Below are 23905 nucleotides of genomic sequence, written 5' to 3' on the forward strand. Positions count from 1 at the left end.
TACGAGTGTAACGAAGGCAGCGGCGAGCAGGAAACCCGCTCGGAGCGGGCGGCGTCCCCCCACACCGCCCACCGTCCCCCGCCCCGGGGGGGTGTGGGGGGACGCCGTCCGCCCGGAGCGGGTTTCCTGCTCGCCGCTGCCTTTAAGGAGGCGCCGGGTTTAAGGTGGACCGTCGAGGAGGGGCGGGGCGCGCAAGCCCGGCTCCGCCCCGCCGCGTCGCTGGTCCGCCCCCCCCCTTCCCGGGGCTAGCGGGTGCCAGGCGGGGTTGTGATGCGGCCGTTGTTTTTGTAGGGTCGCGGGCCGTGGTGCGGAGAGAGAAAGGCGGCCCATGGAGCCGGGGAGCGCCTGGCGGGCGGCGTAGCCCTGCCCTTCCCCCCCCTCCCCCCCTTCCGCTGCTTTGTTAGCGCAAACACACAAACGCGCCTCACCTACACGGTGAAGAGGAAGGGAGCGCTCCCCGTACAATAATGGGCACCCGGCTCCTGCCCCCCGGGCCGCCGCAGAGGTGAGTGGACGCCGCCCCAGGGCCGCAGGTTCCCCGCGGGGAGGAGAGCGAGCGGGCTGACAGCGCCGCGGCGCTTCCTTAAAAGCGCGGCGCCACCTTAAGCGCCCGATGACTTTTTCTCGTTACATTATAGCAGCGGAAAGAATGTCGGCGCGGGCCGCGGGTGACGTCAGAAAGGAGCAGCGCAGCGCGGCGGCGGCGGCCAGGCAGCGGCAGCGGCGGCCCCGCCACGGCGACGGAGGCGGAGGAGGCGGGAGCGGCGCCGGCCCCGCCGCCACCGCAGCGGCAATGGCGGCCGTCGGGGAGCGCAGGTCCCTGCCCAGCCCCGAGGCGATGCTGGGGCAGCCCTGGAGCCACTGGGTCGATGCTGCTAAACTTCACGGGAACGACGGTGAGCGGCCGCCCCCCCTCAACCCCCTCTACCGGCCCGGCCCCCGCTCCCCGCGGGGCTGGGGGTGCCCCGGGCGCGGCCCCGCCGCGGGAGGGACCGCGGGGCGCCGATACGACGCGGCAGGGTGCCCGGCAGGAGGGCGCCGCGGGTCCCGGGCCCGGGGAGGAGGTTGGGTCCGTTCCTCCCCCAACGTCGCGGCCGAGTTCGTTGGCCGGTACGCGGCTCTCGAGGCGGCGGCGCCCCCCGGCCGGGGGCTGGGGGAGCGGCGCGGAGCGGGCAGCGCTTGCCCCAGTTCCTGTAATCCGGGACACGGTGCCGAGGAGGTCTGAGCCAGTCCCCGGAGGCCGGCACCTCCTGCCCTCGATCCAGCCTGGGCTTGGGGCGGGGGGAGCTCCCGCTTCAGGTGAGGCATCCCCCTCCGCTGACAGCGGCTCGGGCAGCCCCGGCCCCCCGCCCCGCTCCGGGGGACGGGACGGCAGATCTCGGTCTCTCTGAAGCTGTGTTTACTGCCGCAGCGATAGGAGCGCGTATCCCTGATGTGCTGGCTTGTTCCCACAGGGGAATGGGTTACAGGTCAGTAGCGGGGGGGGTCAGCCCTGCTCCGTGACTTCTGCATGGATTGAGATCTTGTGGATTTTTGGTTTTAGGAACAGCATTAGAAGAAAGTTTCAAGGAATACGGAAGAAACCGAGAAGCAATGCGACTTTGCCGAGAAGGTGAGTGTGATTCAATCTTGAAGAAAAGTGTACGGAGAAGTTTTCCTGCTCGTAACTAACTAGTTACGAGAGGACGTGCCTGGGAAAGAGAAAGGAAACTTATCTTCAGTCCTATCGCTTTGGATTTGGGACTTGCGGCCTGTCAGCGAGTGGTGTTATTAGCATTATTATTAAATTAATATATAATCTGAAAACTACAAGGTAAGGTAGGGCATAGGTTACTCATCGTATTGCCTTTACCGTGTTTCTAGTTGGATTTTTTTTTCCCCTGCTATAAATAGTCCTAAGGAAGCTGTGTGACTAGCACTGCTAATATCTTTTCTTGAGCTAAAATATTTTGATTCTTAATATAATCCATATGAGTATTTGAACACTGATCCCTTTCTCTGTCATGTCAATGTGTTATGTTTATTTCTTAGTGTGTTTATTTCTTAAAGTGTGACCTTTCACGTGTGGTTAGCAAAAAGCCCATTAACAGCCGGGTTCCTTTCAAGAGTAACAATGCTACTTGAAATTGCAAGCCAATGATGAATGAAAGCTATAGATTATTGGTAACTTTGTAACGGGGAGTGGAGAAAACAGCGATGAGTCTGATTTGTGATGTTCAATTTTCTTTTTTTGTTCTTCCAGTTTAACGATTGTTTTATTGCAGAGAAACGTTCTAAAACTTCCTTAATATCGCTGGCGCTGGCTCAGTTCAGTTGGGCTTTCTGTTACTGAGAAGCATGCCATAGACTAGGCATCGCTGTTTTAAATGCTAGATCTGTTAGACCCGAGTCATTTATTTGATACTGTTGGAAATGGAAGACTAAGTTTGTAAACTTGGCTTACGATCACAGAAGGCAGGACTTGCCTTAGGAGATGATCCGATTCAGCACTTACCTACTTGTGAGCTACAAACAGCAAATGAAAACTAAAGCGAGGTGGCACGGCCTAGTAAGATTGGGAGGCAGTGATCTATACTGAGGCGGAATCAAAATGTCTATTTATTGTAGAATTACTGGTGGTGTTAAAATTGGGGAAAAATCAATTTCTAGGACCAGAGTCAGTGGTCACTGACCTGTAAGAGAGATGCAACAGACAGCTATGCTGTGGCATCAGGGGGGTTGGACTAGATGACCTTTAAAGGTCCCTTCCAAGCCAAACTATTCTATGATTCAGAAACACTTGTGCCATGTTGCTATCTTCTAAGTGTACGTATAAGTTCTTGAGCATTTGAAAAATCACTTTATTACTTCATTGCCGAGTTCCAGTCTAGTAGTTGTGTTGGATATTTAATTTATTTTTCTGAATAGGCAAATCATTCAAGTGCTAAACCAGCGTTTATAACAAGAAGCATACACATTATCCTAGTGAAGATTTTACTAATAAGGATTTTCAAACATTCTTTCTTATTTCTACCTCTTAAAATGCAAGCATCTAAGGTTTCCAGATTTTAAAGATTAGCTGGCAGGGTGAAGAATAATCTTTTTTTTTTTTTTTTTTCCCTTCCCTCTGGAGAGAGATCATGAAACTATTTTTGTATAGGCTGACCACTGAGACACAGCTTCTCCGCACTGACTCCAACCATGTGAGTGATTTGTAGGGTTATGAGTTGAAGGAAGTTCATAAAACAACTTGAGAATTAAAAGTGAAACTTAGTAGCTCTGTCAGGCTTCCAGAGGTCTATTTGTTTTGGTTGCTTTATGACATATGAATGAGACACTGACTTGGCGTATACCTGTAGCTAGTCTGTAGGGAGCTCGGCCTACTGCAAAATAAAGCAAAAGGAAAAAGCAGCAAAACATGCCAGCATATGTTATGTGTTGTGTTACCAAATAAGATCTCAAGAATACTGTAACTGATTCCTTTTCCCAGGAAGAATTTTGCATTCAAAATTGAGGAACAAACATTTATTAAATAATTGGACTGTCTAAACCATGGATCTTAACACAGAAAGGTGAACCAAAGGTATAAATTTTGTCAAATCAAGTCTAACTTCAAGATTGTTGTCATGGTACCACACGGTATTTTAAGTGTGGCTAACAACAGAACTCGTTGTGTAAGAAAGTTATTTCTCTACAGATTGGGAGTTGACTCAGAGGCCCAACTTCACAAAAGGATTTCAAGGTTGTTTAGGCTAATTTAACCTCGCATTGCAGCTCTTCCAGTTTGCATAAAAGAATTAAATATTCATGGCCTGGAGAGGGAGTGAAGGAGGGAACATGACTTCACAGCCCACTTACTAGAATTGGGTTCAAAACCAAGAACTGTTTTCTTTATTTAACAATTGTCAGCTTTCGGGTCAGGCTCCCACCGGCCTGTGTACCCACTGGGTTATGGGTTGTAGTCACTTCCTTTCCCACATGCCGTTTCTCTGCATCTTCTAGTGGGAATGGCTTCATCGTCAGCCTGCCAGGTGGCGAGAGGTGGATTTCAGGCTTGCAGACAGTAGAGTCTGAGTCTCCTGAATGAAGAGTGAGTGTTCCCATTGTCGTAACACTGTATTAAAAAGGGGCTTAACGTTACCAGCTTCTCCTTTTGTTAAAGGAAAAGAATGATGCCTGTTATTCTTCTAGAGGAATAAAGGGCATAAATGTAATTCCAGGACAACATTTGCAAGCTGTAGAGAGAGGCAGGATTTCAGACACACCTTTGTCACTGGCATTTCCTATTTGCTGGTCAGGCAGCTCCTCTCTCAGCATGCTGGTGGTTGTGAAGCCTGATGAGTCCTTAATACCTGCCAGTGATGCTCGTTCCACGTAGGGATCAGGAAACTAAAATTAGTTCATAGTCTCAAACACTTTTTTCGGTATCTAACCCTCCTTGACATAAGCAAGCTCTCATCGAAGAAAGAACTAGAAATTGAATTTGGGCTTCCCACACTCACGATGTTTGTGTCTCATACTTCTCTGTTTCTTTTTCACTGCTCTTATATGCTTTCTATTCTGCTAATCCATAATATGCAATCATTCCTGCTGGGACCCTTGCAGATCTTCACCGAAGTGAGAAACTCACTGGATGCTTTCCTACATGTTGCTTTTTGAGGCAGTAACAGTCCACACTGAGCTTTGATGTAGGAATTAGAGCTGCAGGAATAAGGTGCGGGCCCAATGGACTTGGCTCGCTTTTGGTACAGAAAATCCCCAACAGATGGAAATGAGAAAGGGGCAACCTCCATCATGGGAAAATTTTACTTTGAAGTACCCTTTAAAATTTACTTTGACTTTGTGCACTGAAATCTTCTCGTGATGAGCAATACTATCAATGTAAAAGCATGTTAGAAGCAATTGTACTTCAGTTATTTTTATATGTAGTTCACATGACAGAATCTTTTAGCTCATACAGTCGCTTAATTAATTACTGCTTGTGAACCAGCTAAAGGTGTGATTCCCCTGCCACACAGCTTTTGCTGTGATGAAGCAAGTGTAGCATGTTGCATTATAATCTGTAAATGCATTCTAGAACAGCGAGGTAGAAAACCTAGTCCTCTTCATCCATTTTTCTTATATTTTAAAATGAAACTTTACTGAAGTGTGCCATCAGATACAGCCAATGTGCTCACATACACTCAGTTCATCTTGGAGATGCAGCAGGTCTCAAAAGGAGGTTGATATGTCTGTAGTATCTGATACTTTTTCATTTGAAGAAAATGATTCTTAGTGTCAAACTTTGTAATCGGTGCTTGAAACATTTCAGCAAAGAAGTTCACTTTTCAGGAGATTCTTCCTAACCTGTGTTGAATTCTGTTTTCTTTTAAAAAAATTGCTAGCCCATTATTGTTGTGAAGATGATCTCTCAATAGAACTGTGTTTGTAAGCATAGAGTTTGTTCATGGTAACTTTGACAGGCTTCAACAGGGTGAACTTTTGCTTCTTGCAAAATTTGCCAACGGGTTGGCTCGTTTCGCTCTGTGGAAGAGTAGAGAAGCTCTGAGGAGAAACAATGAGGCCTAAAGCTGTGCATTGGGTCTGGGGGCTTAACCCTCCTTCCCCCCCCCCCCCCCCCGAGAAACTCTGACTCTCCCCCCAGTAAATTTCCAGTTGCTACCAGTTATTTTGTATGTTGTTCTAAATAAAACAAAACAAAAAAGCCACCACAACCCCCAGGGCTGTATTGGAGAGACAGAGAAAGAACCTACCTGCTCTTAACAAAGATCATCCTTACTTGCAGTGCTACTTGTTAATGTGTGCAACCCTTTTGAAGTGGTTGGGGTGAAAGTCTGTTAGATTCTTATATTGATTCATGAAATAATTTTGAAATATATATAATAAAAATGCAAAAGAATCTATAGCATCTCAGAATGGAAAATAAGTGTGGAGAATGGAAGAGAGACTTGGTTAGACAATTTAAAGTTGTTTGAGTGTTTAGTTTTGATAGCTTATTCAGTGCATGCTGAAACCATGGGCTGTCTTTGTTGCAAGAGCTTAAACATCTCATCCTTTCAGTTACACATACAGCCCCCCCTCCTTTTTTTTTTTTTTCTTTTTTGCGTGTGTTGCATCCTTTGAGAGGTGAATCCCTTGGTACTGCCTATTTCAAGCACTTCACCAGTACTGTCACCGTAGTTTATAGCTAACTGGCAACAAAGTGGAGGAGGAGGAGGAGGACAGAGCATTTGTAACTTGGGTTTTGAGCTCGATTTGATCGTCATTGATCAAGATTGTTGAATCTTGGCTAAAAAGAGGTCTTTGCCATCCTTACAGCATCCATACAGTCTGCCAGTGATTTGTTCTGTTTGTACTTGGTGCTTCTGAGAATCCCGAGGAAGTTTCTGATTGCTCTCTGTACGTAACTGAGCTATTTCGGATGAGGTGGTCCTCTTGATGGTCATGGGGGGAGATGCAGAGGAGACAATTACTTTATCGTAGGCTGAGGTTAGTTGAGCGATGGTCACTGATGTGTTAGATGTGCTCAGAGGTATCACAGGTCAGAATTGATGCTGGCTGTGTGGTGATGTAGCATGGTACCGTTCTTACCATTTTTAGACTACACTGGTCTTGAAGTGTTAGATTTTCTGTGGGAATGCAGATCGTCATTTTTTGGTAGGCAGCTTCAGAAGGCACTCCAGAAGACTATGACCATAGGAATCTATCGGGAGAGCAGGTGGGAGCAAATTCTGTTCAGCATCATGTCACCTGATAGCAGTTGAACTTCTGGTCTTGGACAGTTAGTATGTTCGGGGGGGGGGGGGGGGGGCGCGGGGAAGAGACTCCATGAACCTCTAGGGCATTTAGCAGAACCTTTGAGATTTGATTATATTAGTTGTTATTAGTGGAAGTTACCAGAGCTGTGAGGGTACTGAGAGCTATGCAATGAACCCTTGTTCTTCTTGAGCCCTGCTGGGCAGGGTTGAGCCGTGAAATCCAGGACCGGGCCAGGAGGGCTCACTAGAAGCAGCTTTATCACATAGACCCAAGGTCTAGAATTTTCCCAGCAGCAGGTTCAATAAATAATTAAAGCATTGGTGAAACTTTTGTTCCAATATTAAGTTGTAAATACAAGTAAGAGACAGCGTCTTATTTCAAATTTAAATTTGTTTTTATTCAGCCTTGGGAGGTGCTCAATTGAGTTGATTTTTGTTGTGTTAAATCATGTCAGAGATGCTTAGAGGGCTCTATAGTCCTTGACTGCCTGCAAATACACTGAGAATTTTTAATAGATTGAAATAAATATTTTAAGGTAGTAGTACAAAGTGCCATGCTTCTTTTTTGACATTCTGCATAGCTATTCGCAGTCTGTAATCAGATAAATCTTCTCTTCATTTCATTGCATTTTAATTGACTATTTACACAAAGCGTTTTAAGGATTTGTGGACCAGTTATTGTAAAACAATTACAAGGAGACTTTAAAAGTGCATTGAACTGTTTAAGAAAATTGTAGAGATTTTATGAGATAGCATCCTTTCAAACTGCATGTTTTTCAAGCTACTTTTGAGATTATCTTCAGTGACTGGCCCTCCTTTTCTTGTTATTTTTTTCCCTTAAATCCACGTTCTGTTTACAATATTTAATTATTTCTGGCAAGATGAGTCACCTGTTATAAATAGAATATTGTGATGTTAGACTGCATGTTAGAAGTGTGTCATCTTTTATGCTTTAAAGATACTTTGCAAGTTTTAGATATTACCAATATTATTAGTGCAATATTGCAAGGCCTTGGGGACTTTCACTGGAACTGCAGCCACAAAACTGCCTCAGTCTATCCATAATATGTGAGGAAGCAGGATTTCTATTTTTTTTTTTTTATAAGAACCTTTGAAATAGTTGTCTATACATACCTAACAGTCAGGAATTCACTGTTATCTAATGCTTCTTAAGTGGTATGTATGATTAGCTAGGTTACTCCTGTGCACAAGAGGTGATGTCTTGATAATACTTGATTAAATACTGCTTTTTGTATCCTATATTTAATAACAAATGCTCAGTAAGAGAAGAACAATGCGATAAATATTATGTAGAAATATGACTTTCACATGAGTTTATAACACCATCATCTAAGTAGAGCGGGAAAGCCAAAAAGGCTTAGTGAAGGGTACTTTTAAATAAATTGGGTTAAGAGGATGCAGATTACTCTCTCCAAGGTAACTATTTTAAAAGCTATTTCTTCCATTTTAGTGGATCTATAAAAGAAAATGCATATGGTTCTTACACTTTTTCTGACTATGCCTAGCCTATGGCTGTAACTGCCAAAGGCCGACTGGGAATACGTGTGATCTCTTACACTTACAAGACAGAAAAGATTTCATCTTTCACAAATCATTATAATATTTGATTTGTAATTAAGTATTCTAAATGGTCTGTAAGATGCTTAAAAATTGTTTCTCTTCCCTTTTAATGAAGAAAGTCACCACTGCTGTGGATGTTGCCTGTATGTATGATACTCAACATTATTTCCTAGACATTCTTACAGTGTAGGTGACAGCAGAGAGATGAATACAGCTTTGTACTTACACCTTAAGTTTTTAGCAGCAAGTGTTAAAACCTGGCAAAGGGAATTCGAAGTGTAATGGAGCAGAGTAGCACGACCTTAAAAGCAGTTGTGATGGAAGGCAATGAATTTATTGTGGTCGGTGTTCCTGTTGCTAGAAGGCTTTGTACAGTCAAAAGTTCTCCCTGCTTGTGCAGGCTGTGTGCAGCTGTGAGCCAGGACCGGTGGTGCAGCGGCTCTCAAACTGATCCTCGTGGTAAGTCAGAGACTCGTGGTAACCCCAGATACTACGGGGTATGACTTCCTTAAAGTAAACTGCACACGCAGCTGCTCCCACATCACTTGGAGTCGTGATCGCTAGCTTTGGAAGTGGTCACTGTGATGGTAAATATTCTAGGTTATTGGCTCAAGTAGATTATAAGTACTCAAACGCTCAGTTATTTGTGTGTAAATGCTGCTTGTCAGCCCTTGTGGAAAAAGCTGTTTTGTGGTAACCTGTTTTCCCATGAGAAAGATTGTTTATTTACAAGCTCACCCCCGCCCGGATTTCAACTTTTGATAGCTTCAGCGTAGCCCATAGACAAACTTCGTTGATAATGAAAGGTGAAAGGGATAATTGGTTATGCCTCCCTTTTCTTCTGGTGGGATTATAACAGCCAGAAAACTTACGCAGTGTTCTTGATCCGCTTTTCTGTGGCTAAGCAGGATGTGCATCTTTCATCAACTGTTTGTAGTGCAATAGAAAATGCAGCATTCTCAACTGGCACTGAAAAAATGTATACAAAGCAGCTGAAGGGCTAAAATCCAATAGGGAGCAGCTTTGAGGTTGTAAGTCCGTGATGTGCGCTTTTGTTCTGAAATCCAGAGCTCTCACAGTTTTATTTGCAAGAAAGTTTGGACAATTTCACGCTGATATAGTTGCCTGGAAGTCCTATAGCAGCTTGCATTAAAATGAAGTGTAGAAGCTTTAATGAGTTAAATTTGAAAAGCAAATAATACACTGAATACACAGTAAATTGGATGTTTGTTTTCCTTTAACGTCAAGTTCTGTTGTATTTTGCCCTTCATAAATTCAGTTTTCTGTCTACAGTTTTTTTCATTGACTGCGTAAACGACGTGGTAGATGTTGTCAGTGGGAAAATTGGAGTTCTGCCAGTTTATTAAGTGGTATCTGGGGATGTGAGGTCCTGTCGTCAGCCACTGAAGTCAAGAAGGGTTTTTGCTTGTGACTGGAGGGAGGACACAGGACCAGGTTATGGGGCTCGGCAGGCGAGAGAGTTTGCATGTGGGAGACAGCCATGTTCACCACAACCTTGTGATCAGACAGCCGGCAGAGTAGTACTTCGCTATGCAAACATTTTAATTGTCAGTCCCTAGATATTGTAGCCATTGCTTTGTCAAGGTGTATATAGCCTAAACGACACCCTCTGGCTATTGTTTCAGGCTAAAATGCAGAAGAAAATCTGTATTGGTTTACACCTAGGGTGTGGTTCTACAGTCTTTTTTTTTTTTTCCCTCCTAGTAGTGCTGGATTAAGCAGCTCCTCCATCTCTGCTGAGTGAAACATTTGTGAAATAATGGTCGCAATCTAACTTTAAAGTTGTTTCCAAAACAAGGTGATAGTTGCTTAAAGAAGATACTGAATTTTCTAGCACGTATTTGGTCTGGTAATCTTAGAGTCCATTGAGCCATACTTATTTCTTCAGAGTGAATCTGATCTGATTTTTACATGGCTGCCTAAGTGATTATATGGTATAGTAGATCCTGTATCTTGGTTATCTTTAAGAGTGTTAGAGATGTTATATCAGTGAATAACTGTAGTATAAATCAGGATCAGTTATAATATGTAAGTATATTGTGAAAGGTAAACAGCAAGTAAGAATTAGTTTGTATTATTTAACATATTGGTTAGGTTTTTAATTTGTTTTTAGTAATTAGCTATGTTAGAAAACTAGGTAATAGAAATGAAAAGTTTCTTTGACTGAAATTCTCGAGGCAGTTCCCAGTAACTTTGTGAACTGGAGAGAATACCATTTGAATCTGGGTTACTCTGCTGAGGAAGAGTTACGGCATCATTTATTTTTATCTCCTATTGGAGGGCTGTTGCAAATGATGCCAAAAGGAGAAAGAGGCATCATCAATGCAGTATATGTAAATGTGAACCGTACCAAATATTCTTCTTATCCCATCAGAACAAGTCTGTAGTAGCGTGGAATATCCGGAGGCCTCAAACTCTGCAAAAATTTGGGTTAACTGGCTGTATTTTTGATGGATATTTCAGAGGAGCGAAAATTGTTCCCAATAGTCAGACACTGTGGGTGTTGGATTATTGAGACAGCCGTGTAAAATAATTCAGAAAGCAGCTTTCAAAATAATAAATTTTCCCAGGAATTTGCCTACTTTTCCCAGGAAATGTTAAAATTTTCTGTTTCACTCCAGTTCAATGAGGATGACTCTAGAAATGTAGAGTCTACAACAACAAAGCCAACTAGAAGGCTTTGGCGGAATATACTTTCGGGTTTTAGGATGTTTTCTTCAGTTAATTTGTTTCTTAAAATGTATAATCTGTGTTTGGATGTGTGCATTCGGCTCGTAGAAGAGATGGCAGTCATCCTGTTCTCGCTGGTACTAAATGGAAGTATTTGAGAGGAAAGGCTTAAATGAATTTCCCGATAGGCAGCATTTACTTCATAAAAGTACTTAAAGGTGAATTTCGGAAAGCAATTTTGTTTTTGCCATTTTTGTGTAAGTTGTGTTACCCAAAGCAACTGTCTAGAAATCATACTTGTTAAGGAGCTTATTTTCCCTATTGTAGTTTGTAATTTACAGAGGAGAAGCTTTGAGCCAAATTCAGTATCTGTGTTGCCTACCAAAGCTAGTGTGATACGTGCTTATATAATAGATTGCAAATTTTTGTCCTAAATGCTCTTTTTCGTGGCCAAGTGATTAAAGGAACACTTCTACTACCAGTTGTGTTCTGGGACTTGGGGGGAATACCGGTGTCTGAACCATACCTGCTACAGTTTGATTACGTCTTGTTTGTAGGCTGGGCAGAGCCCTCTCCTTATCTGTTGTTCCTTCTGTAGGACCTGCTTTAGTAGCCAGCTGACTTGGTTTGCTTTGCCTGGCTATTTCAACACTGCTGTTTCCGTGGGGTGTTTGGAGGAGGAGAAGTCCAAAACGCATCAGCCCTTGTTTGGGAAATTTCCTTCTAGTTCTGCCTGCCTATCAGCCTGTGCCCTGAAATGTGGGGGCATAGACCACTGTGTCATTGCTGGAATAAAACTTGCAAATCTCTTCTGTTGTTTTTGTGGCCTGAATTTAATGATCTGAAGTGTTGGCTTGATAGCCTTGGAGATAAGAATGCTATTTTTATCTGCAGAGTAGGTAGAGCACAGTAGTAAAATCTTCAGTGCGCTGTCAGTGTGTCTCATCTGAGGCTTGTTTACAACTGCTTGGGATGAGAAAAGGGGTTCTCTGTGCAACACTGCAATTTTCTGTCATCCTGCTGACACCGTCGAGAGTCGTCGTGGATAACCACGACCGTGTGAAGGAAGGCCCCTGTCCTGGGAAAGGACCAAAATCACAGTCTGGATAGATGGTGCTCTGCATTGTAAAATGGGAAGACATGATGGTAAGGTGCAACGTCAGCAGTTTTAGTTATAGTTTAATCACGCTAAGAGTTTTCTTGCGCTCCTGTGAGTGGTGGTGTGAGATCAGGGCTTCACAGGAAGCGCTGTGTCGTTCGTCACTGCAGTGATTCAGGGTGATGTCACCAACTGACAGGAGCATTTGGGGTGTCCGTACTGTTATGGTGGCCCTGTGATACCCTTTCACGGACTCCTTTGGCATCTTTCGCCAAGTGCTCCGCACTGTTGCTGGAAGCAAAAGCTTTTGAGCAGTTTCCAAACACAAAGAGGTGCATTGTGGGCCAGCGCTGGGAAGACTGGCTCAACAAGTTTGGCAGCAGTGGCTTTGGCTTCCTGCCTACCCTGGATAGGCACCAGTAGAGATTGCTGTAGTCTTCAGGCGGGTTTGCGCTGAAGACCTCAGCCTAGGTCCTGAAATTCATGTGCGTGCAACTGCTGCGCCTGGCAAAGGATCCGCTTCTGTTGTAAATCACGGTTTTGTTATCCTAGATATGTTTGCAGTGGTTATCTTTTGTCTGCTTTAGGAAGGTGGATGTGTTACTCGTTTTCAGTGTACTGGAGGGTGGTAAACTCTACACATTTCTCATAATACCAAAGGATCCTGTTTACCTTTCAATTTTCTGTTATCTATTTAATCTTACTTAACCGTTGTCATCCTGAGTCATCTAGGGGCAGTTAACTAGTGCTCTGAAATGTTCTTTTCCGTGCCTTTTTTTAAATACCAACTCCGTATGTTCTTTGCTGTGCCTCTTGCTTAATACTGACTCCATGTGTCTTCTGTGACGTCTCCTCTACAGGCCTTTGCAAACAGGCCTAGTCTCGTAACATGGTGTGCCGGGACTACCGCTTGAGGTCTGTGGGGTTCTTGGGGGAGGGGTGCAGGATACCGCTTGCCTGTGTCTCGTTGCACAGACATACACTGAATATGTCTAATCTTCTCGTACCTGCGTGAGGATGACTTTCTCTGTCTTGCTGCTTGTATAATCAGGTTTATTCTTATGTCCTTTTTGACATGAGATGTCTAAAAATTAAAATTTGTGCCCAATTCAGTCCTCCCCCCCCCCCCCCCCCCGCCCAAGAGCAGAGCATTTTGCTTCCTAGCTGGCCTCCAAAAGGGAGAAAAGTTCCTTTTTCCTCCTCCCTCTGCGTATTTAGGTCCGTTCATATGTATCCATATACCGTCTTCCCAAGTGTGATGAGCACTGTTAGCTGCAGAGGGACCAGAGGAGAGTAGTAGTCTTAGAAGTCTCTGTCAAAAATGTGAGTTAGACCAAACCGATCAAATCAGTACGCTAAGTAGTCTGAGCAAATTCTTTTCTCCTTCTGTTTTGTTTTGTTTTGTTATAGGTATTACCTTCTGAGTACATCACAAGTGGGCTGGTGTTCCAGTTATGTTACAGAGGCCCAGACCATGAAAGAGCAGAAAAATTACTTTAAAGCATGTCAGCCCTTTCAGATGTTCTGCGTGTATAATATGATCTAAGTGTTCTTCATTTTTGAATACATCTAAATTTAAAAATATTAAAAGTTGCAGTCCTTCCCAACCTGTTTCTATTTAGGAGTGAAATGGGCGCTTTCAGTAGCGGAGAACTAGTGCCAGATATGGAAGGATAGTATCTGGTATAGATTTGTTCAGTGTTTTCAGAGTCTTTTTTTTATTCTGTAACAGATATCATGTATTTTATGTATAATGTTTGGAGATAGAATTCTGGAAAATTTTGTAAAGGCGGGCTCCTAAAATAAGGCGAATCACTCTTAACAGTGAAGAAATACATCTTGAAATAAGGATAGTGATGGGCTTATTCTAACAGGGAGATGACATGCAAAGGCAAAGCCTAAATTTCTTCTTCAGAAGAATTTGAAATTCCGTAACAATAAAAAAAAATTTCACTTCCATAAAGAGTTTTTAGGCTGAACCAGCAGTGGAATTATTGACCTTATACTGTGAACAGGTAGCCTGATTTGCTTCAGTGCTTACCTATTTAGTTAATATAACTGACTCAGAGGACAACTGGTACTGGTTTGAAGCCTGACACTTCTGAACAGATAGATCCCCTCTTGGAAGGGAAGCTCTGATGACTGTAGCTCTGTATGTGCTAGAATATATCATTTGTGAGAAGTAAAGATGTACAGTTTACTGGTTCCTCAGCTATATAATTGAAATAGTCATATTTATTTGTCAAAAGGTATGCAATGGCCAAGTTTAAAATACTTTGTGTCACTACGTGTGTGTTCAAATACGTAAGAAGTGGGTTAGCTCTTTTACTGGGCTATAACAACAAAAACATTGTTTTATTTTCCACTTTATCTTTTAATCTCATTAAACATCACAGTGCAGTTGGAGGGTTTTTTTGCTATAGTACATTTATATGCCTGTTGCTGTGCAACTTAATTTTTTTTTTAATTGTATCAAATCAACTGCTAGTAAATCTGTAAAGCAAAGGAAGTAAATTTTAATGCAAAAACTAATAGTGACTGCCAAACTGAGAGGGGTGCAGAAATGTAAGTTGGTATGTGAAAATTGACAGGCATCAGTTTCCTTACAGCTATATTAGACATGATTGAAACAGTCTTATTTTTGAAGTGGATGTTCCAGTGCATGGAGAATGGGAGTGGCGGGGTGGGGTGGTTTAGGTGGTTGGGTTGCCTAATAAAAGAAAATACTGAAATAGAATTCAGTTGACAGGTCATCTGTTTTGTTTTTGTTTGGTTTTTTTTTTGCACATGCTGATTTGCTCCCTCAGGTGTCAGGTGCATGATGTAAAATGTGCGCAGAGTGTTCTTTGTGCAAAGATGCATTGTCTTTGCAGAATTAAAGAATGCCGTGCTGGTATCACACAGGAGTTGGGGCCATGGTCAGCAGGAGAGAGCGTAGAAGAGGTTGAAAGATGAGCACTACGCATGTCCTGAGTAGCAGGGAAAATAATGTGTTAACTGATGATGTTTTTAATATGAAGATTGCAGTAATGCCATCAGGCAAGAGATGCATAACTGTCTCTAGTTCTTATTTTTATTGGTTTTGAAAAAGTTTATATTTTTAAAGACTGTATTGACTCTGGTGTTTCTGATGTCACTTTTTTGTTTGTTTTTCTACTATTACTAAATTTTGTTGTTTTCTCCTATCACAAAAGATACAGTCATGGGTAGATTGTATTCCTCCAGTTCTCAGTTAGTAAGAAAAATGTGTAAATCTGCAAGTGAATGGTTGTTATTGCTCTACTTCCTCACTTACTGGGTGCCGAGGTGCAGCCAGCACCCAGTTGCGTTGCTGTGATGTGGACAGTTCACATAGGGAAAGGTGGCAAAAACCGCACATGTCAAATTTTTTTTCCTCAAAAGCCTAGGTAAGAGATGGGAAAGGGTGAGGAGCTTGGAACACGTTCACCATTTGCAGTCACGATGTATCAAAATGCTTCTGCTGCAATGAGCAGTTTTATGTAAACTGTGAGTTTAGATTTAAATAAACTTCCTTTTTCCTACTACGAAAGTACAGCTGCTGCAAAGTACACAGAGTGCTGTGTGTGAAAGAGGAGAAAAGTACCAAACCTGTTGATGTTAAAACAATTCATAATAGTAGCATGCTTTGGGGTATATGACTTAAGATACAATTCAGAATATTCTCTGGATGATATAGTTAATTTTAATTGAGGCTATGATTGTGACTAGTTGCTTGGCCAGGACTTCTTATCCCCTCATAATAGACCCTGTTTTTCTGCATAATAACTGAAGTGTTTCTGTGTACCCTTTCATGTTAAATTACCCCAGATTTTAGTATTACTGTGTAAACCCCAAGTTTGTTTCCTGAATTCTGTTTAATTTTTGTGTCATAATTGCAAAATTAAACTCAATGTTGAGGGTTCCTCAAGGTATTTTAGGATTAGATATGTAACAAATTAGGGTTTTTTTGCCACAAAAACCAAAAATAATAATTTGTTGGCTAAAATATAGCAGTGGCACGATGAGATCATGTCACCTAAAAATAATGCGTAACTTTGAAGATTTCTTATATGACAAATTGTATGTTCAGCATTTACGTAATATTATACAAATTGGCTGGAGAAATTTAAAATATCTTTAACCCTGAAAACTAATTAATGAGTAAATGGGAATAGTTTTTGCAGATGACTGACTTCATTCACACTGCTGATGAAAACCTGATGTAACAATACAGTGTGTGGGGGGAGACTTTTTCATTTGCTGAAAAGCTTTAAATGTGCTACTTGTGTTTCATCGAGAAATTTATTAATTGATCTTTCTACAGACAATCTTCCGTAAACTTGCTCACTGAAATTTTGTATTATTCTGAACAATAAACTTAGAAAAACTGTTTAATAGTTTTGAATGAACAATTTGACATACGTTTTGTGTTAGATTTTCTAGAAGATTAATTGTGTGTAGCTGAATTCATATACAAAGAATTTAACTAAATACTTAGATGTCCGCTTTAGTATGTGTTTTATATATAATTACAGGAACATTCAAATCTTGGGAGCCTAAAATTAGAACTCCCAGCTGCACGCTAGGCTGCAGGTGCACGTGTGCATGATGCGCTTCCCTTTCGTATCTGCTGCTCAGTTCTTATCAGTGGGCTCGATACAGAAATTTCCCAAGACTCTTAAATTTTAGAGAACGGGAGACGTAGCGACTGTCAGTGTTGCATTCTGCATCCTCAGAGAGAGAGAGAGGAAAGGCTACAGGAGAATTGCAGTGATCATGTGCTCGTAGCCTTGCGAAAGGACTGGTGTTTGGATTTGCCGCTTGGGTATGCAGGGAGGAGTGTTACTGCCTGCGGCATGTGGCGGACCTTTTTGCTGGAGGTGAAGCTGGAGGGGGCGGTGCAGGGGATGGGATTTTGGAAATGCAGCACGGCTGAACCCACGGAAATGTGAGCCAGGAGAGGTAGGTCCTCCTTCACCCTTTCGGGTTTCACTGGGCAAGACTCTGCCTTGAATTTGGGAAGGCAAAGTAAAAACTACAGAACCGTAGCTTTGGAAAAACAGACTGTCTTGAGTTTGGAAAGGAGACTGGACGGAGAGGACTCTGCTCTTAGAGATAAAGCGTTCTAGCGCTAGTAAAGATTTATGCCCGATCAAATCTCGTAGTGCGGCTCCTGTGCCTAGTTAAACTAGATTGTGGGGTTTTTTGTTCTTGAAGTGAAAGTCATTTCTCTGAGCCAAAACTTTGCGGTTTGGGTATTCTTAGGACTTTAATAAAATGCTGTGTAATTGCTATATTTGCCAAAGTGGAAAATGAAGTAAAAACATTTAATCAAGTCTTCAGCTGTTCTTTCCTTCATCCGATCAATCAGTAACTGCACAGTGAAACAAAGTTCATGCACTTGTGCTCAGGACCCAAGGAGAGCTGTGCCTTTCAAAAGTCTCCTCAAATAGCTGGGCTTTCAAAGCTCTATGTGCAAAAAAAAAATGTAAGTTCCTTAATGGACAGAGTGGAGTTGGCAAGGAACTTAAAAAATAGATAACCTTGCAGAAAACACTTTAGCAAGGCTTCCGTCTGAGCCTAAATGAAACGGCTCGGATATGGGAATGTCCATTTGTTTTGCTTTATTTTGTATTAAAAAGTTCTTTTGTATCTGAAGCAACATGAGCACAAACCTTGTGGGAAAAATTTTTACAAAAAGTGTTTCTGTATATAAACTTGATCATTTTATATTCAGTTTGTTTGATTATGCATATGTTCTTTGCAAGCACAAATTTGTTATGCCTGCACATATGGTTCATCAAATACTTGTGTTCTCTTAATACATAAATGTTCATTACTTGAAATTTTGCAGAAAACCCTCAAGTATGTATATTCTACTAGAATCTCTTATTTTGGTTTAAAACTTGTGCAAACCAGAGCACTCCGAATATTATGTGGTTTTAGTTATTTTGTTCATAATACCTGTTTAGGAATATTCTTTTTTTATTATCGTCTTGCATAGTACACAGTAGAAAACTTGCCAGTAGTTAAATTTCATTGCAGCATTGATAAGTATACAAAAACACGTGTGTGTCCATGAATGACAAACACTTGAGCATTTCTGGAAAATAGTTTGGAAAAATACTGTGTAGAAAATATTTCAGTTGCAGAAAGTGAAGTATTTGTGTATGAAAGGTAAGTTTTGAGTTGCTAACTTAGATCACTTTTTTTTTAAACTTTCATATCAATTAAAATAAGGGACCGTATGACTTAAAATTGATGGGGGCTTTACTTAAGGTAACTAAGTTAAGATACCTTGTAGCACTATTTGTGCAGAAAGCTTGCTGCCTCAGGCTTGCACCTAAGACCCTCTTGGCACCTGAAAATTACTTGTTATTGACAACTAGTGTCAGCAATAGATCCAGCAGGATTCCCGGTGTGCAGGTTTCTTGGCACAATTTTAGCTTTTAGGGCTCACTATAAGCCGTTAGTCTGGTTGTAACCAAGCTCAGCTTTCTGTTTGAAATCTGCCCGGGTTTGGTGCAGGCTGTTTCATGTGGTTCTAAAAGCTGGTTAGTCGACTTCCTTCTCCTTCCTCGTGCCTCTCTCCCCCAAATCACAAGCTCTTAAAAACAGTAATTTGGGAGGTTTTGTCTGCTTTCAGATATTAAAATGGTGACATTCATGTTGTCCACAACCATAAAGGGTAAAACAATAGAAATATTTTTATTACTTTAACAGGATCTGACAGTAGCTGGGACAAGTGTTACAAGCAAATTACAGGAGGTGGCACAAAACTTTTTTTTCCTTCAAGATGTCAACTAGTTTTAAGTTACTGCAGCTGTATTTTCTCTCCCCTTTTCAAAATTTTTGCAGTGCTACTGAAGAGTTGTGTTATCTTAAAGTTCTAATAAAAGCATGCCTTCAGAGAAAGAGATCTACCAGTTAAGTCAAGTTAAAACAAGGTGTACTTGCATATTTTTTTTTACCTTAGTATGGTCAAGACCAATTCTCTTCTAATGAGAAGAGAAAACACAGTGAGTACAGAGCAAATGTATTCAAGATAGCTTTTGTGGACACTCTTTGAACTTACTTGGTCCATGAAGTAAAATAGTTCAAACAATCCAGATTTGGCAACATTTCAAAATAATGGGATATATTTACAATTTCCTTATATAGTACCTCCAAAACAGATCCCTGATGTCTTAATGGAAAGCCTAGTGAATCGATAAAAGTTGGTACATTTACTTAGGGTGGATTTGGATCAGACCCCGGTAAAAAGAAAAATAAATTCTGTGTTTGGGGAGCTGTAAAGATAATAGGGAGTTATATCTGTTGTGAGTGTAAAGTTAATAGTCTAGGGCATCGCATTTTAATGCATCTAATATTAACTATAGGGACTAAAAATATTATGGAAGTATAATCAGGTTGGTGGTGTGCTGAAGGCATGTTACGCTATGCCGTGAGGATCTTTGTAGTCAAAACATTTTACTGTTCACATCTGGCATCAGCATGAAATGTCCGTTGCCAAATTACACTAAGCAGTACGTACATATTTGTGATAAATCAGATTCAGACTTTAAAAAATAATCTGAATAAGCAGACGCTTATGCTGAGAATGGATAGGGAAGATGGAGCATTAGCAGTGTTCTGGCTTAAAAAATATTTCTGCAGTACTTCTATGTATTCTTGTCACTTTTTTCACCAAGTTTTTTATTCTTCTGCCCTGACTCTGATAGAGTTTGTTCTTTGCCCTTTCACTTCTGCCCTTGCGAGTTTTGCTTTCTATTCCTCTGTTTCAGTTTTCACTATCCTCCTTGTTTTTTCAGTCGCGGTGAGCAGACTTCTGCAAAATAGAAAACTTGTATTCTGGTCTCTGCAAACAGCCAGGATTAGGGCTCCTTTTACCCTCTTCCTCTAGAGTTTTCCTCGCTTTTTTTGGTGATATTTTCATTTCATTTGTAAAAGGGATGTCGTCTTATTAGATGCTAGGATAGATGGACTGTGCAGTGGTCCCAGTCTGAAAAGAGGCAAGAAGATTTGTAGGAAAGTTGATAAATTTGGAGGGTTTAAAAAAAAAATCCAATAAAAATACGCAGTGGAGCTGTGGCAGTCACTGAATCTAGTGGCTCAATAAACGGAAACTGCCGACCTGTTCTCTAGCTGCATGATTTAGCCTGTTTTGTTTGTTCTGTTGTCTGTGATGTTAAGTAATAGAATTGAGAGTACACAGACACAGTTACTTCTAATGACCACAAGCATGAATTTCAGTAGCGTAACTGTCTTGAAAGAAAATGCTGAAAATACTAAGAAATTATTAGGTGAGTTATGTGCTTCTACATCCCTCAGGAGAAGAGGAGATGGCAGCTCAGTTTAAGAAAGCTTTTCAGAGTAGACACGCTGAGCTCCATGTTACTTGACTTACGGTATGCCAGATTGTCCATTATTGTTTTTCCTTTTTCATTAGAAAAGGTGCTGTATTGGCCTTTTCCAAATAAGAAGCATTTTCCTTATTACATGCTCAACAAATAACGCAGTTAAGGTATCTCAGAATTGCCCATGGCTCGGGCTCGTTCTAGTCTTGGTGAAGAGTACAGTGATATATCACTTAAAGTTACCTTTTTAAAACCACTGTAACTAAGTTATATTTGAAAGAAGTGAATTCTGGAGATCACAATGTTCAGAGGTTTCATATTATGGAGGTAAATGAAGTTGGTTTTCTTTACGGTGTTAATAGAATTAATGTAACTAGCAGCTCCTATAACAGCACTTGTATGTTGATACTGTATAAATACTGCATTTATGGAAAAATAAATGGCAAGTTTGAGGTCTTGGTTTCAATTTTTAGTTTGACCTTGAAAAACATTCCCAGATGGAGAGAGTTAAATGAGCCCAGCTTTGAAAGAGGAACACATGAATCATGGTTGCTAGGCTCTTCCTTGAGAGGCACAGGCTTTACATTTACAGTGAAGTATTTCAAAAAGTAATCTTTAAACTCGGAGGAACAGTGCATTTGAAATGACACTGGTGAAATACTGTAAACTTCATTAGACTTTTAAATAGAGAATTTGCATGTCATTAAATGACATAGGTATAAAGTATTAGACGTTACAATATCAACTGCAAGACTTGTGAACTTTCGTAAGTGGTCGGGGGGGGGACAGAAAAATTAGGCATCCATCTCCTGCTCTTGGTACGTACTTTTTACGTAAGCTTTGTTAAACTATTCTGTATATTATTCTGTAACATTTGCATGGTCTAATTTGTCACTCTCATAACAGTGCCGCATAGATGTTTGCCCTGTTGGAACACAGAAACAGAAATAAGATTTCCCTGCAACTTGCTCTTGCTCTAGCTATAGTTTATTTTACCTCATGAGAAAACAAAAGGAATTGCATTTAGGACTCTAACCTTCTCGGTACTCCCTTGCTGCTTACGTTTAGATGCTGCTCTATTATCAGTACTGTAGGAAAGTACTGCAGGGGTAGAAGATCTTTTACACTGATTTGTGTGATCTGGCTGGAGTCTTGTGCGTGACTTCCTTTGAAATCATGGTTGTGATTTTGGGTGTGCAGCAAATCCTTTTTTTTCTGTGTCAAGTGGTTTTACTCTTAGAATGGTTCTTTATGAGTTTGCGTATTTCCTAGTATTTTGGCATTGCTTTCTGTCACTTGGAGCTTTGATTTTAAAGCTCTGAAGATGTCCTTCACAGTGTAAAGGACGCTCGTAAATTATTCAGATTTCTTGGGATCTCCAAACTGAAATAGGAAAACATTTTTGTTTACATCAGTTTCTGCCAATTTGTTTCACTTGTCGTTTAAAATCGCAGCTCTGTATTGCCAGCAAATATTCATAAAAGGGTACTTAAATAGAGTGAGCGTGATGTCTCAGGCTAGCGTCAAGGAGTGCTTTATCTTGCAAGAGACACAGAAGTAGGCAATCCTTTCCTCCTGTTAATGATTTCCCCCCCTGCGTTCTGTACAAGCTGGTGTAAAGCCTGTGAATCCGGTGTTGTCTGAACGGTACGGTTATGAGAACAGGTTACAGGGTGTGGATTTACAGTTCGTTAGACATTATACAGTAGTAGCCTGTCTGTGTGCTATTAACAATGTAAATAGCAGGCAATGCGCGCTGTTATTGTCCCATTCATCATGGTGTATTAGTAGTCAAATGGAAGTGACCCTGGAGTATTTGCTTGCCGTGTGGAAACTTTTTTGCGCAGGCAAAGAGTATGGAATGTTAGCAATGACATTTAGGTTTATACCTTTTTTTTTTTCCTTAACTAGCTTAATATTACATCACAGAAAGTAGATATTGAAAAATAGAAGTTTATTATTCCTGATTTTTTTTCCCCAGCATATATTTACTGTTTTGCCTAGTTTGCAGTAAGTTAGGTGTGCCCAAGATCTTAATACTTTTTTTATAGAAATATCATATACATAAATAAGCAAGAGTCGCTGCTTAACGAAGTGCAAATCAGTTTATAATTTATTATTTATTCAATGTAACCTCAGTTGCGAAAAGGTGCCTGTGATGTAGATAAGTGTAGCTCTGATCTATCACAGCCATGTCAGATGTCGATGGTCATTATATTTGCGTCTAACTGCAAAATCCAGTTGCAGCTGTTATTGCAGATATCGTGCTTAATTTTAATGTAGCGCTAATAAGGTTTTTGGAAAACCTGGGACAGACCTGATTTTTTTTAAAGAAAGGTAATTAAATTTTTATGATGAAGATACTTACTACAAAGGGAGTCCTTACTTCTTGAAGTTGTTTGGTGTGGGTACGTTCTTTTGGCTGCGAGAAACAAAGTGGAGTCTGGGCTGACAGCATCGCACTGCCAGCGGTTACCTTGCGTTATGGGGCATTCACTCTTAAAATGCAGCCCACTCAATTGATTTCATAATTGGTGTTCCATTAATGAACAACAATATGGATGTTGTTAAAAATACATAGGCAAATTAGTAGCTTTAAAGCAAAACTCTGGGATCAGTTCTAGCACAGAGGTAAATAAGTTTAACTTAATTTCTAAGTTACTGTTAACATAAGTCTATTACTTGAGTATTTTGTTTAAGAAAGTAAGTTTTCTTATATCAGTTTTAAACCTTTAAATAGTGTTATAGGTCCCTTAGCCACGTACTTTGGCAGTAATGAATTTATACTCTTATGGTTGAAGTTTCCTATTTTTTGTCTTCTAATGATCGAATAACATTTTTTAGTTATATAAATGTAACATACCTTTAGGTTGTGTAGTAAATGTTGTATTTCATGTTCCAGGAGTCTCTGAATGCAGTTTTAACTGTTAAACTATATTCTTAAGAAACTGTATTCTTAAAACCAAAATTGTAGAAACTAATTTTATTAGTAAAAGTCTGCAAGTATGTGTGTTATCTCTGAAATCCACACATGCTCTGACATACTGTTATCTCTATTTCTCTCTCTTATATAGCTGTTACACAGATCTCTGGCAGCAGATGGCTAGACTATAATGTACCGTTAAACAAATAAAACCATTAGGCATGTAATACTGCCTGGTAAACGACTGTGTGTTTAAAATGGTTTAAAAAAAATAAATAGAAAATAAGGTTCATTTTTTAATTCATTTAATGAAATTGGAATAAAATCCAAACCCCTTTCAGAATACATAAAACATCCCCTCTTAGGTTGTGTTTGTCATTTGAAGTCAGTCTCTTTTTTATTACATTCTTGCGTCTGGTATAAGATACTCAGTCCTAAATCAGTTTTCTAATAGATGTTTTCTACAAGTAATCGCTCATTTTACATTTATCTTTGTAGGAAGATTTTTGCTTTTGTA

The 23905-nt window shown here is 40.9% G+C and overlaps 1 protein-coding gene across 5 annotated transcripts in view; it reads left to right on the forward strand.

Annotated features, from left to right (window-relative positions):
* Nucleotides 1-23905, forward strand: part of ATXN7 (ataxin 7) — a 90519-nt gene that overhangs the window by 26063 nt on the left and 40551 nt on the right. For 2 of the 5 annotated variants that reach the window (XM_076346565.1, XM_076346566.1), the window contains exons 3-4: nucleotides 639-896; nucleotides 1544-1612. In XM_076346565.1, coding sequence (XP_076202680.1) covers nucleotides 650-896; nucleotides 1544-1612 — 316 coding nt within the window. In that variant the 5' untranslated portion in view covers nucleotides 639-649. Of the gene's footprint in view, nucleotides 1-439; nucleotides 506-638; nucleotides 897-1543; nucleotides 1613-17022; nucleotides 17071-23905 lie in introns of those variants that run through there. The other 3 variants (XM_076346564.1, XM_076346567.1, XM_076346568.1) reach the window with 3 other exon arrangements.

This window comes from Aptenodytes patagonicus, chromosome 8, assembly GCF_965638725.1.
Source record: "Aptenodytes patagonicus chromosome 8, bAptPat1.pri.cur, whole genome shotgun sequence".
Lineage (NCBI taxonomy): Eukaryota > Metazoa > Chordata > Aves > Sphenisciformes > Spheniscidae > Aptenodytes > Aptenodytes patagonicus.